This window comes from Falco peregrinus, chromosome 14 (assembly GCF_023634155.1).
Source record: "Falco peregrinus isolate bFalPer1 chromosome 14, bFalPer1.pri, whole genome shotgun sequence".
In the NCBI taxonomy this organism is placed as follows: domain Eukaryota; kingdom Metazoa; phylum Chordata; class Aves; order Falconiformes; family Falconidae; genus Falco; species Falco peregrinus.
Window position 1 is genome coordinate 14,311,001 of NC_073734.1, and position 19,934 is coordinate 14,330,934.

Below are 19,934 nucleotides of genomic sequence, written 5' to 3' on the forward strand. Positions count from 1 at the left end.
CCGATCATAAAAAAGCAGTTCTGTATTATTTCAATAGTGTATATTAAAATAATTCTACAAGATGACAGTTGGTTCTTAAATATACTGCATGGAACAAAAAGAACAGTAGCAACATTTTTCATTGTAAGGCAGATTATAATTACAGTACTAATCTTTATAGCACATTAGCCTTAATAATTTGTGTCAAAATGACAGTTTATTGGTTTAGATCTTCCAAATAATATATACATTTAGGAGATGTAAAAATTACTCCCACAAGTACAGCCAAATACTGCAAATATTGCAAAACTGCAATGTAAAATCCTGCATTACACTTATTAAAAATACCGGTACTCAATACAAATTTTACATTGCTTTAGTTTTTAACTTCCAAATTTAATTCAGACTGAAATGTACTCTCCAGCATTTTAGAGGTCCTAGGCAATTACTTACTATACAAAAATTCTTTGCAATACTTCAGTTTAGTAAAATATCTTGTTTCATGTTAATTAAAACAGAGCCTGCAGTATTTCAGATGACGCTGTCCAGAAAGGGGTCTTTTCAGCATTCCATAATCCATACACTTTGAGCATACGAAGCACCACAAAATAAGCATATGCATATTTACTTTCCAACAAATTCAATATGAATACAGTATCTACAATGCTTCGAAGTATACATGATTGATCTACCATCACAGAGGAGATCAAAAATTTGAGATCAAGTCACACAGCACTGAAGAAAGCAAGCAACCTCTTCAATACTGAAGTTGTTTTAATCTGAAAGTGAAAAAGAAAAAAAAGCAGTCAGACTGAACAGTAATATTAAACCATTAAGAACATTTAATTACTTGAGCAGTTTCTTTAACCTTAGTTTAAAAGATTCAAGTTAAATGTAAGTTAAAAAACCCTCACATTTTCTCAGTGATGTGAAGAGACATGCAAATACAGACTTACAAAGTAACTGCTTGTACTAACTGTTTTGTGCAAAATGCATAAAAACATATTTTAGTTATTTAGAAATCAAAGGAGAAGTAGTTTGTTTCTTTAGTAAGAAAACACCAATACGTAACTGAAGCTCAATTCCAAAGGAACAGAAGGCAGAGTCCTTTCAAATGCCAGCCTTTCCACTGGTACACGTCCATTCCACTAAACACCTTGACCCCAATCATTTTGCCATGAGGCCAGCTGCATGTGGTATTTCAACAAATACCTTGAGACCACTCCTTCAGCTAACAAGAGACACTAAACAGAAGCCCAGCACCATGACTGTTCCACATGGGATGCACTTAAAGTTGACTATGTTCTGAACTAGAGACAGTTACTTTTGTTTGTATTGTACTTCAAGTGTGTGAGCAAAATGAAACTGCAAATCATTGTTTTTCAATTTTACCATTTCTGTTGGCACTGTGTTCAAGTCTCTAGTTTATAAAAATGTAACAGCACAGTCTAAATTTAGTAGACCTGTACATGACTCAAGCATTGTTTTGCTTGCTTCACTGCTCCCTGCTCAAACACAGAATTATCTTAAGCATCAATGCCACACAATTAATCTATCTGAATTTAATCTTTCACTAATTACCACCAAACCCAAGCAGACTCAAAACATTCTGAAGCAGACAATGTTACTTCCAGTGTTTCCACGTAAAGCAAAGTAGACAAAGTCACAGAAATATGAATCACCACCTGCACCTGTTCAGTTTTTAATTCCCATTCAAAATACCTTCCAAAAATACCATTCATCTTTAACCATAACCTCCATTAACTAGCAGAGTTGTGGATTTAGTGCCCTTTACCTTAAGAGGCTTCTATCCTAAAATTAATTACCCTCTAGATGAAGATGACTAATATTTGTAATCTTTCCTCACTTTATTCAAAAAAACTGAGCAGTGTTTTGTATTCATAAAGAGACCAGCTGAACCGCACTTGCTGCCAACAGGTTCACTTGAATCACAAGTCATAAATTGAGGTTTTGATTATTCGCTGCAAAATTTCTAAGTGTTTAAGTAAACTTCCTGTTTACCTTCTTAGAAGTTCCTTGGGTGACAAGCCTGTGGTATCTATATCACTAAGGCTGTCACTGCTATCTGAAGTGTCTGAGCTGCTGTCTTTTTCTGATTTTTTATTCTTGTGTTTGCCTTTGTTTTTCTGTTTCTTATGTTTCTTTTTCTGTAAAAAGAAGAGAATTAATCCCATATTTCATTGTGAAAGATTTTTCTGAAATGCAAGAACAGCAAAAAGTTGATTTCAACATAGACTCCAAGGTCAACTGAAACAGAACACTTAACAATGACTTTTTTCCACTATTCAGACTGAGCTAAAAAAAATAATATATATATACCAAAATCACCCATTTCATCCCAAGCACTCAACTCCTCCAAAACAGAAATTTCATTATTATTAGTAGTAGTATACGAGCCATGAATTATATGCAGTTCCCAGAACATGCCCAACATCTTCAGTATACAACATTAAACTACCTATGATATTGTATCTGTAGTCACATTGTATATATGGAAAAAGCAGCACCCTAGTTGGATAACTTACTGTTCTGAAGTTCAGGTTTCAAGACACCTGATAAACGCAGTTTCTTAAATCCTCCTAGTCCCAATATATCTATTTTCTAAAACCTAGCATAAATAGTAAAAATTTTGACTGGCAGATCAAAGAATCAATAAACTGTTTATTTAAATGAAATACCTTTTCCTTTTTGTGTTTATGTTCTCTCTTAGTCTTGTGTTTCTCTCTGTTCTTCCTATGTTTTTCTTTTCTACTAGGCCCAGGAAAACTTGCTGGCACCACAGGTTCTTGTTGCCTATTAGGGCCTAAAGCACAAAGCAAACGTGGAATCAAAAAAAAAAAAAAAAAAAAAAAAGACAAAAAAGGTAATTTTGTTATTAAATTCTGCATTATTTCTAATCTAATAGGATAGTTAAAAAACCCCAAACAACAACTAAGCTTTCAAATGGAAATGAAATGTCCAGAACTCCTAACTGCAATCTTCCTACTGTAATTAAAGGCCTTTGCAATCCGTTATTACATGAAACTACAAGGCTAGTCCTGTATTTTCACTAAATTGTTTCTATTATTGCCTCTATAGAGCTACAACAAAATCTGTATACAGGCAAAGAGGTTCCTGGTAGTGACTCATAGCATGGTAATAAAGCATTTGTTGATGCCAGTTTGACATAATGCAGGCATTTAAGAGCTGAAGTGCCTATTCACAAACATTTTTTAAAGATAAATATAGTATGTCTTACATACAACTTCAATGTACAGAATTTAAACACTAGAAGTCTACAGAACCTACCAGAACAAAAAGCTGGAGGCAACTTTGGTCCAAATTCCTCTGTTGTATCCAGTTCCTGCTTTGAAGCAGGCAACAAAGAAATGCCAGGGTCGGCTGTAGCAGTCACATTCTCTATGAAAAGAAACCACAAAAAACTCCCTTTACTTGAAAGGAAAATTAGGTAACGCTTTTTCCAAGAAAGTCTGAAAAAGTTAAAGGAGGCTTTCTGGAAACCTCTAACAAAGCAAATTGATCAGCATCCCATATCTCTGTGGACTGCTTTGGCCAACTGGATACTTGACATTCTGAAACATGTCAACATACTGTTTGAGGGCTGTTTTTTTCCTTTTTAATCAAAATTGACCTTTTACACTATACCATTACTAATTAAATTGCTATCAGTACACGTGTTTCCATTAATTTAGTAACACAGTGCTACTTTTCTATTACTTAAAATTAATAAAATACTCCACAAGATGTAGGAAGTTAATAAACACTAAAAGTTAGATGTTAACAGAACCAACTGTGACAGTAAGTGAACAAAGTATTTCCGTTGTAAGCTAATATATTGTAACATTTTTTAAATTAATTGCATCCTGAAAACATGGGAACTTTTTTACAGCTCACTTATTAAATTTCACTAGGAAGTAGAATAAAAGATTGGTCTTCTCCCTTTCTTGTGGAGTATTCTGGCATCTTTTATTACTAGAATACAAATAAAATGCACTTTTTGATGTCTCAATAAAATTATTTCAATATCGTATTTTTCTGGAATGTCAGTATTTCGAGAGTAAATTGAATTATTAAAGAAATGCAAAATATTTATTTCTGAATTTGTCAAATACCCAAATACCCATCACAAGACCATCATAATTTATCTATCTTACAATTTAACGTAGATATAAACATTTTCCTGTATTTCTCACTGATGTACGCTCTAACATTAGATGTTTTGTTCCTCCTCACTGTTTGACAAACATTCCACAGGGCAGTTTGCTTTTAAACTCTGCGCAAGACACATGGCAACATAAATAATACTGCAACATGCAAAGACTCATGTATTATTCCACATGCCCAGCTCCACCAGCGCCAGATGATCTGCACAAGAGCATACCACTGTCCTAGCAGTCCCAGGGTATTTGTTTCATTAATGATGTTTTTATGAGGTATTCATAAAAATGAACATCCATGAAGTACTTACCCTGCACATTAGATGAAGAACTGTCCGGTAAATCATCTTGCTTGGTGGTTTCTGAATCTATTACTGAAGTAGTTGGTTGCTGTTCTTCATCACTCTCTTCTTCAGAGGAAGATGATTTTTCATCTGAGGAACTCACAAAAATGGCCTTAAATAAATCCATGGATGGTCTGCTTTCTTCTTCCTGATCCTTATCTTCATCAGCTACCTGCAAAACAGCATCATAACAAACTGTATTTAAACACTACAGAAACTAACAATCTCTCTCTGATAAGTAATAACTTCAAACATGCTGACATGTATTTACAGAACACTTAAATATCACAATAGCCATGAAATACACAATCTCAGGAACCCCTAATCCAAAACAGTAAAACTCTGAAATACTGCTAAACTTAAGCCAATATCCTGTAAAGGGTAGTGCAGTTTGTGCCACATAGACAGCCGAAAATAGATCCCCAGGTACTATAAATTGTAATCCATTAATTCAAACTTCAATTATACACTACTAAATTCAAAACAAAAAGGACCATCACCTTTCTCCCCAATGTATGCACCTTTCTCCATTCTACGCAGGAAAAAAAAAAATAATTCTTGCACCTGCGAGCAAAGTGGATATAAGGGACTGAATTTAACTCCCAGACTGCCAAGCTACATTTTTTCTTCCCTTAAGCTGCTACTTCAAGTATAGCCATACTTGCTGTACTTGTATGCTGCAGATATTTTACATCTCTGAGTTATAACCTCAAAATTCTTCAAAGTACAGTCTCACATCTTCGTTTATCCCAAGTTGGCTCTTCTGCTGCAAACTGATCTGTATTAAATCAATTCATGTATTACCCAACCTTATTTCAGGGTTGCGAAGGCTTACAGATATTCCCCTTTAAGTTCAAACACCGTCATAAACTCACCTCAGCGGGAAGAGTTTCACTCTGCCCAGTTCCACATTCTTCTGTTGCTGGCACTGGTGGCTGCTGCTGAACATCAGCTTTTGATCTAGCAAGACTAATGAATTCGCTGATAGAATCTTTTTTCTCCTTCTCTTTATCTGACACATCCCATCTTGAAGGCTTCTTTGGTTCTAAGAACATCCCAAACATTCAAATCAGTTGCATGCCAACTTATCCTGCATTTCACGGCCTACTTGATTTGAAATTACTCTGCTTCTTCAGTATAGTTAGACATTTTTAAAATCTTTCTAATGAATATCTGACTTATAAAGGTCTTCTAGGTAGAAGAAATTATCATCACTGACTTCAGTTTTTATGCCACTGAATGTATTTTTGATTTATTTGGGTTTTTTTAATAAAAAAATAATACATCAGGTGGATAAATTCTCCGTAACAAAGATATGCTTTTCCTATACTATTATCTCATTTCTAGCTAAATGAATAAAGTAACAACAAACTTACTGTTGAGACTGTTATTCTGTTGGATTTTTTCATTTGTTGCTTGAGTTACAGATGTGGTGGGCTCAGGCACAGTTAAGAAATTAAACACAGAATACTTGTCTCGTTTCACTTTTGGTAACCCAACAATGGAAGAACTAGAGGGAAATAAAAGAATTTGTTGATTTTTGTTTTCAACACAGAAAAGGCTTCAAATTATCTACAACAAGCTGAAACACCTACAGCAGTCCTTAAAATGAATAATATTTTGTGAGAGGTCACCATGTTTAATGAGGCAAATAAAAAATTAGGCAGTTTATATTACCTCTATTATGACACAAGAAGAAAACACCAAGTCAGATTTTCCACAAGCAAATGACAGACTCTAAATTTTCAGAAAGCGTTAAAAATATCAGTATCAATCATCTTACTCGGGATATGGATCAGGAACATTAAATCTTTTACACAACAGCTTTTCAGGATGCCATTCAAACTTGTCTCTTGTGAGTTTGCCAAACATCTTCATCTTCACAGCAGTTTCCTTATCATCAATATCATTCTGAAAAAGTCAAACATTTATAGCTGCTAAATAAGTAACAACTTACTGAATTGACTATTACTGTCATAAGACTTAAGAACAGGACAGGAACATAAGTATTTAAGTGTAGTTTAGCAAACCACTGCTTTGTATGCAGCAAGTGTTTTGATTCAAAAGTTTACTAAACAAAAGGACAACAAAACACTGACTTCATTTCTACAAAGAGTTTTAAAGAAAGAATTTTGAAAATCAGGGTTAAGCAACAGCACACACCTCTTGGTCCCGAGGAACTTCAACTTTGTCAACATCATCTTCATATTTAGCCCGGGTAAACCTGGATGACAGTGTTGAATTTGAGGATTTGTAGAACATTGCTGCACGGAAGAACTCCTCTTGTTCTCTTCCTCGCTCCCATTCTGTCATGTTCGGGTCTAAATAATGCTCCAATGTATCTACTATAAGATAAGGAGAGAAATGCTTAGCAGAGATTATGGCTTACTTGGGTCTGATGCTTTTCAAACAAAAAGACTAATAAGCAAACATCCTTCCAAGTATTTAGTTTAAGGATAGTATTAACCTCAACTGTGTTATTCCCTGATAAGGGGAGGTACTTCTTCAAGACAGCAAGAATAACAGCATTTGCCAAATGCAAGATAAAGATTTTAAATAATTTTACTTGTAATGCTGACTCCTTACTCATCGCCCTCTTAAGAGAGGTTCAAAGCCCCATATGTATTTAACAGGTGTTTAAAACAAAAAGTGGTTATTTGATAAAGCTTTGGATTACAAACAAAGAACAAAAAGGTTAACCAGTGAGTAAGCCTTGCCAGGCTTTGGTAACTTCAAGGGCCTTTCTGGTATATAAAGCGTCCACTGAAATACAGAATTTGGACACAGGTTTTTGTGAAGAACACAGATCCTGTTTGAAGCAAGGGGTTTACATTTGGTACCAGAAGGAACAAGAAATAACACCAGCCAAGCAAAGACACTCATACAAACAGAATCTTAATCATTCAAGTTATTAAAATACTTCTGCATTTTCATCGTTATGACTAATGAGGCACTTACAGTCATAAGAGGATACTCACGTTTACACAAGGAAAATCCCAGTCCTGAACAGAGGAACTATGGGTTCAAAGCTCAAGTAGTCTGTCTCAAAATGCAGTAACCAGAAAAGGCTATTGACCAGGAAATCTCTTTCCATACAGTGAAAAGGATTATTAAAAAAGAAAACTGAAAATAACAAAGCCAGGTTTTCTACCTGAAACTATACCCTTTTCCTCTGCAAAAAGAATTTGCTGGTGCCCTTTCCCTAATAGCCCCTTTGTATTTTACAATTTAAAACAAAAAAACTTGATTTTTTAAATTTTAAGGCAATCTAGGATTCACCTGCTGCTGCTGATCTCCCTAGCCCAGATTTCAGCATTTTATGCCTTACACTAGTATCATAGCATTGGGAAACTCACCACAAGGCATCATTAGTACATGTTTTAATGCAAGATGCACTGCATTGTCACTTAATAGCAAAAAACTAAACCAAAAGGAAAGAGACTGAAACAGAATGACAAGAGATGAAGGGGGCTGGGTTTTTTTGGTTTTGAGTAAGAGCTCTGCGTGCATGCTGTGATTTTACAGCCATAAATTCTTCTGAGAAGAACATAAGTGAAAGTGGCAGTTTGAGCATCCAAGGGACACTTAATACAAGCTTTGACAAGCGTGAACTACTTCACTTTAGGACCCTTACCTCCTCTGGAAGTGCAGGATATGGGTTTTCTTTTTATTTTTCCTGTCATTCTACTGTGACCCGATAATCTTTCTGCCTCTACAGGATCTGTCAGGTTTACTCCTCAGAGAGAAACAAGCTAAATGAAAATACTTGTTCCATGCATAGTTCATGATACTGACCAAAGCTGAAGTCTACTTTGGCAAATGGAAGAAGGCAAACACAAGCAATTAAAAGCATGAAATGTCATGCCTAAAATCGAGCCTTACTGACACTTACATTACTGAGTAGTTTTGCTGAAGTCAATAAAGTTACGTATCAGTAAAAATGTATCTTAACATTGGCCCTTAAAAGAAGCAGGGGGACAAATGTTGTGGAATTCAGGAAGAGAACTCAGAGTGAACATAAAATACATCAGGAAAAAAAGGGCAGGGAAAAAAAAATAATCAAAAAATACAGTTTCAGAGAAAAATTTAAATGCCAGGCTTAGTATCTTCAGTTACCTTTTTCTCCTTGCTTAAGACTTTTCACAAAACTTTCATATCTCTTTTGTTTTTCTGGATTTCTTGCAAATGGTTTGAAGTCACTAGAACCAGCATTTGCTAACTGTCCCCCCAACAACATTTGCCATTTGCGAGAAGCATCATCTGGGGAGGCTGGCTGGAATCTGCTATTTCGTGACTGCTGAGGCACTACTTTTGCTTTCATCTGTTGTTCAGATGCTCGTTTCACTTCTTTGAGTCTTTCTCTGTCTTTCTCAGACAGATATTCCAAAACAGAAGGAGCTGGACCTAAAACCAAAAAAAGCATTAAGAGACATAGAAATGAAAAATTACTAAAACTATTTCTGCCACTTTAGCAGAGGAAAAAAGCCTACCACTACACATACACATTCAAAGAAAATACTCTTAAGCAGCAATAAAAAGTAAAATGGCAGAGATGGCAGACAAAAATTTGGCCACTACTGCATCTTTTATGCTATTTAACACACGTTTACATATTACTTTGTAAAATTTACTATTGTAGATACAAATGTGAAGCACATTTGCAAATTACCTTCAGTGAATTTGCATGTATTTCAGTGAAACCTCATTTTCCAGTAAAAAACCTCAACCTCACAGCCTACTATATAACAAAATTCATAACAAGGCCACAAAAAAATAAAAAAAAAAAGGGGGGGGGGGGGAACCCCCTGAACACCACAACAGAACAATCCCACACTTACATTTTCTTTGTAAAAGATTTAAGTAAATGGAAATACAGGCAGATATGTCAACAATTCATTTGTTGAGATGAAACTGAACAATGGTAAGGGTGTTCTAGCTAAGCCAACTAGATTTAGTATGTTTATGTTAGAAAATAAGTGTTCAAGGCTAGACCAAATTTTTACTGTTACATAAACAGAGGACCTGAAACACAAGCAAAGGTGTGGTCACATGTATCAATACCTTTTAGACTAGTCTCTCCTAGTTGTTCCCTCCTCTGAGATGCATTCAAAGCATGCCTGCCTTGCTGCGTCATATTACTCTCAAGTTTTCCAGTCGATTCCTCTAATGCCTTCTGTAAACGGCTGTTTTCATTTCCAGCTGCTATCACAGGTCGAAAGTAATGGATTGGTCTGTAATTTCGTGGCAGGTCAGGTGGTCGATAAATCTTGAGGGGTGGTGGTAGGGGTGGTGTTATAGAACAAAAAAATCCACTAAGAGATACAACTTTGTATTTAACAATTACAAATGTGCTTCAGAAAAAGTCACCTCAATCTAAAAATTCCTCAATTTACATCTTAGCAGTAGAAAGAGATTCTTTTAGACCCAACCAATAAGTGGCATCATAATACAAACTTTGGGAACAAACTGTTATACTGTTAATAAGTAAAGATAATGAAAAATAGGAAAACATGCACATCAAGCTGCAGCAAAATTAACAAGAGGCTTAATAGGCATTTATTTGAGAAACTGCTCTTGGTATTGCTTAATAATTACATTTTTTTAAAGCAGAAGTTACATGAGTCGATTAATTAATTGGGCTATTGAGTATTTCTGTGCTTACTGTATTTTAACATCTTTCAAAGCCTTTTCCCCCCATGTTCTTCATTCAAGCTGTTACTTCAAAGGTTATCCCTGTGTCTCCTACACAATGCAATTTTATATACCACACAAATGTTTAAATGTTTTTCCTTTTTCTTCATTAGAAGGAGGACCATGTCACACAATTATGTTTGCCATTCTAATTTATGCATATATATATATATATATATATGGCATACATTATGCAAATCTGAGAACAGGGCTAACAAACTAACTTGTCACCACAACAATGAAGTAAATGAAACACTGGGCCTGATTTTTACAGAAAACCAAATGTTACATCTGAAAGATCTAGAAGCAAAAGATGTATGCTTTTTTTATTATTATTTCAAAGTTAAATCAAACCCTTCCTCCAACTTTATGCCAAGTAACAGTGGACAGTGTGGAAGGCATTTGTTCAAAGCCAGTACATAGGCAAAGTTTAAATAGTAAGACTACATCCAGTAGTCTGACAAATTTTAGGTTTGTACTGAATAGCCTCGAACGCTCTAATTTTGCTCATTCAGTGGTCTTTATTGCTGACTAAAACTTTTATTTCTAAGAACATAAAACACACTGAGCAACAGTAAAGTCCATACAGCTCACATGTCAATTTGATGATGTTACTCTTAACACAAAAATACTAGGATCTGCTTACCTTGGTTGGAGTTGATGATTTTGATGCCAGGGAAAAACCATCCAAGATTTTGCCTATATATTTAACTTCTCTTTCAGACTCTACAAAATGACCATACAGTTAGTCAATATTTAAAACATGTAGGTTTGGCAAAAAGCATTTTTTCTGAATATTTTCCATTTTTCAATATATTTCATGGAGCGTAATAGTGGTTCTTTGTCTTCACTGCCTTTCATTTAAAATTAAGGGTTCTAAATTTGGATTAGTATTATACAGCTAAAAAACTATGACCAGAGAGATTGCTGTAGGATGATCAAGGCTAATAGTGAGGCAATAGTATCGCTACTGTGCGCATCTAACATCATGAGTGACATGAACTATGTGCAACTAACATCAGCCAGTGCTCTAGAAATCACTGCAGTATTAATGCTCTTAGAAGTTGCACTAAAAATAAACTGGTATCAAGATAAAATATTTCAGAAGTCATTTCCAGGTCTGGACACTTCAATACATAAGGAAGACCAGATGGAAGCTTCAGGTATCAGGGCTAGAAGATACCAGTCGCTGAAAATTAAAATATTTGGAAAATAGAGACTACACTTATGTGATTTTTTTTCCCGCCATACAAATTATACCAGCTCTTTAGACAGAACTACAGTTCTTACTTTTTTTGGATTTATACTGCTTAGGTGCTGTCCAGCCATACAAGCCATCTCCAGGTTCCTCATCTTTTAGAATTGTATCGTATTTTGACAGTGTTTCAGTTGCATAAATATCATCATCCTCCTCCTCCAAAGCTCCTACACCAAACGCCTGAAATATTTCAGATAAAAATAATGACAATTCTGAAGTGTAAGAATAATACTTTTGAGTCACATATTAGAATACAACTACACGTGGATCTATCCATCTATACAAGATGTCCAGTATACATATATATACTGGGAAAAACATACAGCTTCACCAAAAAAGAAAAAAAAAAAAGATGCTACCAACTAGTGGGGGGGATGTGTGGGAAGAGAAAACCTCACTGAAAACAAAAGCACATATATTCCACTCCCTTGACAGGGAGGGACAGTGAGTTTGGTCTGTACAGGATGAGGACAGCAGCCTAACTCCACAAGGTAACATTTGCTGTCTAAGAGTAGATTAAGTTCTCAAAAGAAAAAAAAAAAGTAAATTGGCATGAAAATTAAACCAGTATAATTCCCAGAAATATAAATTGACAGTGCTTCTACATAAGAACTACAAATACCATAGAGTACAGGAAAACCTCTGACAGATTCAACAATACTAAAAGTAAAATTGACCAAAAAATGTAAACGAAGAATATATTGAGTATTAATTTTCTCTAATCAAAGAAACACAAGAATTTTCTCCACCCAGAGAGAGGTATTCTATAGTTCTCTAACAATATTGATAAGCGAAGGTATGTAATAGTTCTAAGGATCTGCCCACATCTTAAGTAAAAAACCAAAACAATCCTCTTTTCAAACCACACTTAAGATTCCACAAAAGAAAAAAAAATTAGATTTTATTCCACTAATAATAAAATGCATTAGAAGCGTCCTTACCTGACCTGTAATACCTAGTTTTCTTCCTTTATTGTGTCTCAGATCACCAAGTAAATTGCTTGTGTCTTCGGAACCACCTGTGAAAAGATTCAGGTGTTCTCTTCCAGATACACCAAACAAAGCTTGTGAGGGGTCCAAACCCTTGTAGCCAAGTCCATGGACATTCTCTTTTGGCGTCAAATCTACAGGCATTACATCTTTTGGTGCAAACGTCACATTCTCTGGCTGGTATTCATCCTCTTCATCCTTGTACAAAATAAAAGTATATAACAGCAAATATGACTACAACGTTTTTATGTTGAGCTTTTACAATATTTAGTTAATGTGAGACTAGGCAAATTTGCGTTAAATTATATATGAAAATATGTACGAACTACATCTGCTTAGGTAGCAAAAGAATACATTTAGTTACATTAAAATTTTTCTTCACAATAAGCATAGTAACTAGAAATACTTCTAACAAAACTTGGAACTGCATATTAAAATACTGTTCAACAACATCAAAGAAGTTGTTTTTTAAAAATGTGTTAACACACATTCTTACACAAGGCAACAAACTTTTGTCCGTTTAATACCTCAGAACCCTCAGACAGTCCAGGTGGTAACGCACAACCATATATTTTCACCGCAGGGTCTGTAAGAGACACAGTAGCACCATATTAAATTACAATTCTTTATTATATAACTCTAAGATTGCAGAAACAGACCAAATAAAAGGTTTTAAAATTAACTGTCTAATAAAATGTATGAATGCTAACTTTCTATTAATGAGTTCAGGAGCTTCACTCAACTTACCAGGTTTCTGCCTGCACGGCTTTCTTTTCACACGCGGTCCAATTCCTTGCCCTTCTTTCCAGCCCATTTTCCGTAACAGTTCAACCCCAACTGTTATTCTAAGAAGAAAACAAAAAGAAAAAAAAGTTACCTCAAACCACATCTTTAGTATTTATTGAGAAATAATAGACATATATAAGGTTCAAAATTATGGTTTTATACCCTACTTTAAAATAAAATCTGAATGTTATCAACATTTGCATATACATTACATCCCAGTTTGTAAATGTTGACCTGGTACAAGTCTGCGGATACAAAACAGAAATCCAGGTGGAGGCCAGTTAGAAAGTCTAACACTGCAGTTTTTCCAGTCTCTTTCATGGATTATTGTGGTCAAACATTACTTTTCTAACCACAACACTTCTAAGTGAAAGGCATTGTTTGGTTACGTTTTATTTAAATTTACTTACTTTGATGGTCCTATTAAATCATCAAATGCAGTGGTTCCTGGAATGGCAGCAACTACTCCTGCAATCTGTCTAGCTTTCTCTTTTATTCTGTCTTTAGCTTTGGATGCAAAATCATCTGTGGTTGTAATATCTTTTGGTGCTATCCCAAATTCACTAAGATCCTGGAAAATACAGACAAAATGGAAAATATAGGTTAAAAATATGTTTCCTTCAAATGCTTGCTTACTGTAATGGTAAAGGTAAGAAAACAGGGTATGACCCTCAATGGCTAAATTTTTCAAGCCATTTATACAGTTACTTTTTCAAAAACTTGAATGGTCATATTCTAAACTGCTTCAAAAGTATTTGTATTTTCTGATCAAGTGAATGAGTTGAGTTCGGAGGGGAGGGGGTGAATACTGAGGTTACAGGAGCTTCCTAAGTGAATCTAAAACATCCTATAGGATGTTCCTAGTAGTATAACACAGTATACAATAAGTAATTTAAAAGTTACTTCCATTTTTGCTAAGTTCTTTACAAGATTTCATTGCCTGAAAAACCTGCTGTCATGGTAACTACTTCCAAAAGATTTGTATTCCCTTCTAGATTTACCTCTTCATCCATGAAGTCTTCTGGTCCAAGAACGGTTCTGTCTGCTCTCTTCTGCCTTGATGATACAAACGCTGAAGGAGTCCATCCTTTAAAGAAAGTAGATATTTAAGTAAGGTACTGTAAACTGCCACATAATATCGGAAAACAAGTCAAATATTTCAACTTCACACCTTAAAGATACACATCAAGGGAACATTTGTAAAACTGCAGTCCAAAAACTCAAGGGGAAGTAACTTCAACAATACTGTTTCAACTATTTACAGTATAATGAATAGCAGGAAAAAAATGCTTAACGACTATTAATTTGTTTTCACTAACACCAAATTACGGTAATCGATTAACCCTTTCCAGAAGACAGAAAAGTATCCAACCTTCCTTCGTGCCAACAGTGTTAAAGTAACCAGCAGAGAAACCACCAGTAAAAGCTCCATGGAAACGCTGATACCGTCCCTTTGCGTCTTTAACAGTCTGTTCTTGAAGAGGAACTGGCTTTTTAATTCGTTCGCCTGCAATCAGATAAATCAGAAACTAAGTCACAACACTGCATAAAGAACAGACTCTCCACTTGCTCCAGATGCTGTTTCTCCCTTGCAATTAAGAACTGGATCAAACAGTGTAGCCACCCTGAAATGGAAAGCATCAGCAGTTTACATTTATTCCCACCCTACTTTATCTATTTGTTTACACTGCTGTTGTACCCTGCCAAAATAAAAGCATGAAGAGTTCAAACACAAATCCTAAATACTACGAAGTTCCGAGAACATCTTTTTTCCTGTGAAAGGATGTTTTCAGTTTAGTTGCTTTTAGTATGCAAAACCCCTGACAGGATCACATCGTTTAAGGAATTGTGTTGAGAAGTTACACCACATCCTAAGTGTCCAAAACTGAAACAAAACACAAAAGCTATCGACTTCGACATGAACATCTGCACCTTTTTTGTAATATTTCTATGAATTAAGCAGCACAGACTCAGGAGTCACAGCTGTCCAGCAGTCTTTGGACGATGCCAAGTCTGTCCCACGAAGGCAGGTGTAGGACGTTCACACAGTATAGCCACATACATTTCAGCAGTTATACCTGAATGCTGCTTTTCTTTTTGAGGCTCAGGGGAAGATGAGAAGGACGGGCCCCCAGCTCCAACCCAACAGAGCCAGCACAAACCCTGGGGCGCCCCAGGCCCCCACCCGCAGTGCTGGGGGGGCCTCTCCTTGCCCCGGGAAGCCTGCCCTCCGCTCCCCGGCCGCCTCACCCCGCAGCCCCCCGCCCAGGGCCGCCGCCCCCAGCCCTCCGGCAGGGCTGCCAGGGCTACCCCCACGCCCCACGGCAGCAGGAGGAGGGGGAAGCAGGTCGCGCCGGGCCCACACGCCGCAGCCTTCCCGGAGCCAAGGCCATAAGGAGGCGGACAGCAGCCCCGGGACGCCCCAGCGCCTCACGCCGGGTGCCCTCAGGCCTCCCCGCCCGCGCCGCACGGCGGAAGTACCGAGGGGGAGCAGCCGAGCTCCCCGGGGACCCCTTACCCTCCTGCAGGGGCTGCAGCGCGGTGCCGTAGCTCGCCAGATCCTCCTCCTCGCTGTCACCGGACTCCGCCGCCGCCATCTTGCCGCGACGGCGGCTCGCGCAGGGCAGCGCTGCGTCACGTGCGGGAGGCGGGGCGCGGCGGCGGGCTTGGCCCCCGAGCGCGGGCGCGGGAACGGGAGCGTCCGCTCCGCCGCTCGTCTCAGCCGCCTCCGCCGTGGCAGCGAGGACCCCTCTCGGTCCCCGTCACATCTTCTGCGAGCAGCTTCGGTACAACGGGGCGGGCACGGCCGAGAGCGGAGCCGGTGCCTGTCCCTGTCCCTGCTCCTCCAGCGCGACCGGCGTCGGTTTAGGAGGTCACAAACCCCGGCACGCTCGGTGGCTCCGGCCGGCCCTTTCGGCCCGCAGAACTCTGAAGAATTATGGAAAATGCTGGCGCGTGCTGCTCCGTATCAATGGTCCGAAACGTTGTTCGGTGTCTTTAAAAAATAATAACGCTAGAAAATGGCAAGATAATTAAAAAATGATAATGAAGGGCCACCCGCTCGGCTGCCTCAGGACGCGCAATGCACCGGCCGGGCCCGCTCACCAGGCACCTCAGGGCCAGGGCCAGGCCGGCAGAAAAGCTGTGAGGCAGACTTTTATCTAAATCAAGGTGCAAAGCGAACACCACCCTGAATCAATACGACCAAGGGTGGCGTGGATTTAATTGAATTCCAGTTTTTAGCGGACACATGGCGAAATTTGGTAAACCACGTTGTTCTGTGAGCTGTTCCAACAAGGACGTGTGCAGGAGGCGGTGCAGATGTCTGCTTGCAAACCTTTGCTAGAAGAGCTTTATACCTTTAGGCTTTCAGGTATCTGCACCTCTTTAGGAGAGTCTTATGTCATTACAGAAACTTTTACTGCATATATTTTATACAAAGGCCATGTAAGAATAAGGATTCACCCGTAAGACCCAGTGTTCAAAATCAGGATTTTAATTGCCAGTGTTATATATTAGAAATTTCTTTGTGGATGTTGACTAATTTGCTTTCTCAAGCTTACGTGTCACCTTAATACTCAGACTTGGTACAAGCACAATATATTATAAATCTTAAAAACAAATAAAAATCCAAATCACTGCAGACCCGAACAAAAAACCCAGTTCATTTTGCACTGAAGATCGTTTTTATCAATCTACAACTTTTTGTAAGCAAGTATCACCAGTTCCTTGAAATCCTTGAAAATAAATCAAAACACAGTCTTGAGACATTCCCGCCCTTAACAGATAAGACTTCTGCAAGTTTAGTAGCGTATTGTCTAATCCAGTTATTTGTGTTTGTATACACAGAAGTGGTTTCTCAAAGTGAAACTACCGGAGTTTCATGTGGTTTCAGGTTTCCATAGGAAATATTTATACGATTCCATGCAAATAGGGAGTACTCTGTTTAATTTTGGTCTCTCATTCGCTTAAAAACAATATAGTAGAAGCCACAGACATTTATCTACTTCTTTTCTCATCATTACTAATTAGTAAGCATTAGCTAGAGCATATAGTGGCGAAATGAGTTGTTAACATAGTTGCTGTTTCTCTTTGCTTAGGAAATAATTGTTCTTGAACAGTCAATTCCGTGTGACTTTGACTTAACACGCAGGCTTAAACAAACCTTTTTTGCACAATGTTAACAGAAAATCTTTTGAGTGTCTTGTCTGTTAGGTTCAAAGAGCTGAGGTAATCAAATATTGAAGTTTTTCCCCTCTAAGGCTTTTATCAGATTAGAGTTACTTTTGCATCCTAGTGGTATTTCCTTCTCCACAGTAAACTATCTCTTGTAAACAATTGTTAAACGAGGTGACAATTGCTATTTGTAGCTGTTAAATAAGACAAAAATTCCATTATCTTTTGATAATTGTAATGGAACTAAAATATTAGTAGGTCTGGAGGGCTTTCGTTTAAAATATTTTTTTTAGTTATTTGTCTGGTGAAAAAAAAAAAAAAATCAACATTTTTGAATGAAAACTCACGTACTTGCCAGTACATATCGAGTCCTTAAGCCATAGATGGACTTTAGGCTTTAGTCTTCCAAAACATTTTCAACCTCTGTTTCTGAATTAGTTCCTCAAGACAGTCAACTATAGAAGTATCTTCTGTTATATTCTTTAAAACCAGTTCTTGAAATAGGTAACTTTTTGCTGAGTCGTTTTAAGTTATGTGAGTCACTGGAACTTCAGAGTGAAAGCAGCATAACTAATATATAAAAGAAGGAAGCAAACATTTGATTCATTTACAGGGATGTTAAAAACATGTTAAAGAAAAACAGAAAACATAAGTACAGGAGGTATAAAAATACAATATTAAATATACTATCTTTTTATTTTTCAAAACACGGCAGAAAGAGAGAAACAGCTTGACTTCATCTCTGCCTTATCTTGCATTCAGTGGGAATATTCACCCAAATATTTTTCCTGCCAACACATGGCTACTGTATCAGTTGACAAAATAGACACATGAAGTACAGACCCTGAGGCGTTGTTTTAGCCTCTACAAAGTGCTAATTTTCGATTTTAAAAACAGTGAACAAACAAACAAGATAACGAATATTGTCCTTAAGCACACTTTTATCTATGGATCTCAGCTAAAGGCAAGGCATTATCTGGGAAAAGTGGTGATAATCATTTTGCCCATGTTTGGCCTTACATTCTTAATTCCCACTGAAACTGCAATGTCTTGTTTACACCGTCATCTCACAGTAGAATAGGCAAAGCATATTAGCTTTCTTCTTTTCACTGAAGATAAAGCTGCAGTTAACAGATGTCCCACACTTCACTTAAAGAAGCAGTGAAATACTGTATCTATAGCCAACCATATCATGGCCATCCAAAGCCCTTATAACTGAGTTTATGTACCGTTTTTATACCATTTTGCGATTGCTCAGTAAATTTCTTGGTAAGGAAATCTTCTACTGGCACTTCTTACTTGCAGTTCCTGTCTGGTCACTTTTCAATTCATCTGTCATAAAACGCAGAAGAACTTTTGTTCATGAGAGCACCTTCCCGTTCTTTACTCTCAAACTTTTTTAACTTGAAAATCTCCTGCATCTTGTAAACTTAAAACAGACTGAAAGCAGATTCACATCATTATTGCTACTGTGTCCCCATGCCCTGGTTTTGCCATTCTCAATCTCTTTTCTTTTTTTTTTCCCCCAAATGCATACTTGAAAGGGGGGGGGATCAACCTATGATCCCTTTTCCTCTCTCCTCACCTAAAACTTCCCTACAGTAGCCAGACATTTACTCATTAAGAACTGCAATCTTCAGAAATAAAGAATGATACTAACTTGACTAACTGCTGCATGTGAATTCATTGACCACAAAGCTACAGGTTGCCAGGGTTACTGACTAAATCTTTGTGTTTCTGCTCAGAACAGAAGTTTAATATTCAGAGCCTCCAATAGGCAGAGAAACATAGAACTATGTGGCAGGTTCAGAATTCAAGAACCTACCCTGAGAAACAGCAGGAGTTGATGCATACTCCTCCCTTCATACAGTATCATTCTAATGTGCTTTTTTACTGATAAGCCTCTGTCTCTCCAGGACAAAAGCTGTCTTTGAGGCAGGCACTTGTTACCATCCTACAGCCGCAAGGTCTGTAAAATCACCAAAACCCCCTCATTCTCATTCCAGAGAGCAGCACCTGTCCTAAGTCAAAGCAGATTCTTATCTTCAGTATGTAACAGTGCATCAACAGCTGTCCCAGCAGGAAATTAATTTCCCAAACTGAGACCATTTCCTAGTGGCCGAAGAGAAGGCTAAAGATGGAATTTCATATATTCATATATTTTTTTTAAGATGGGGGAAGGGGAGAAGTACAGAATTGACTAAGCAAGTGGAAGGACAGAAACATAACTGAAATATAGCACATAATGTGCATATATACATGGTATATACCATACATATGGCATAATGCACATGTATATCATATATACTATTGTGTGTCTGTGGTCAGGGTGTTCAAATTCTGGTCCCTCTTACCTTTTGGTATCATGGGACAAAATCTGGAAAAACTCAAGCTCTGCCATTCTGTGCCTGTTTTCAGTGTGGTCATTGTTTGGGTCACCTGGCTGGTTTATCTGTGAAGATGCATAAAGCCGAGTTCGTAAAACAAAGAGAGATGTGACACAGAGATAAGATTCATTATTTCAGGCACAACA

The 19,934-nt window shown here is 37.4% G+C and overlaps 1 protein-coding gene across 3 annotated transcripts; it reads right to left on the minus strand.

Moving 5' to 3' along the window:
• Positions 1–177: 177 nt before the first annotated feature.
• Positions 178–15,871, minus strand: GPATCH1 (G-patch domain containing 1). Of its 3 annotated transcripts, none has more exons than XM_055818467.1 (20): positions 15,744–15,871; positions 14,598–14,732; positions 14,227–14,312; positions 13,636–13,796; positions 13,187–13,284; positions 12,967–13,025; positions 12,392–12,637; positions 11,483–11,630; positions 10,839–10,918; positions 9,563–9,767; positions 8,618–8,905; positions 6,665–6,843; positions 6,285–6,412; positions 5,878–6,011; positions 5,377–5,546; positions 4,469–4,673; positions 3,289–3,399; positions 2,679–2,803; positions 2,002–2,147; positions 178–758 (listed from the first exon to the last, which is right to left on the minus strand). In XM_055818467.1, the coding sequence occupies exons 1-20, from the start codon at positions 15,820–15,822 to the stop codon at positions 737–739; spliced, it is 2,805 nt and encodes a 934-aa protein (XP_055674442.1). In that variant the 5' UTR covers positions 15,823–15,871; the 3' UTR covers positions 178–736. The 3 variants fall into 3 exon arrangements, with proteins under 3 accessions (XP_055674442.1, XP_055674441.1, XP_055674443.1); XM_055818466.1 differs by having other exon boundaries at positions 6,665–6,846; XM_055818468.1 differs by lacking the exon at positions 178–758 and having other exon boundaries at positions 1,998–2,147.
• Positions 15,872–19,934: the final 4,063 nt, after the last annotated feature.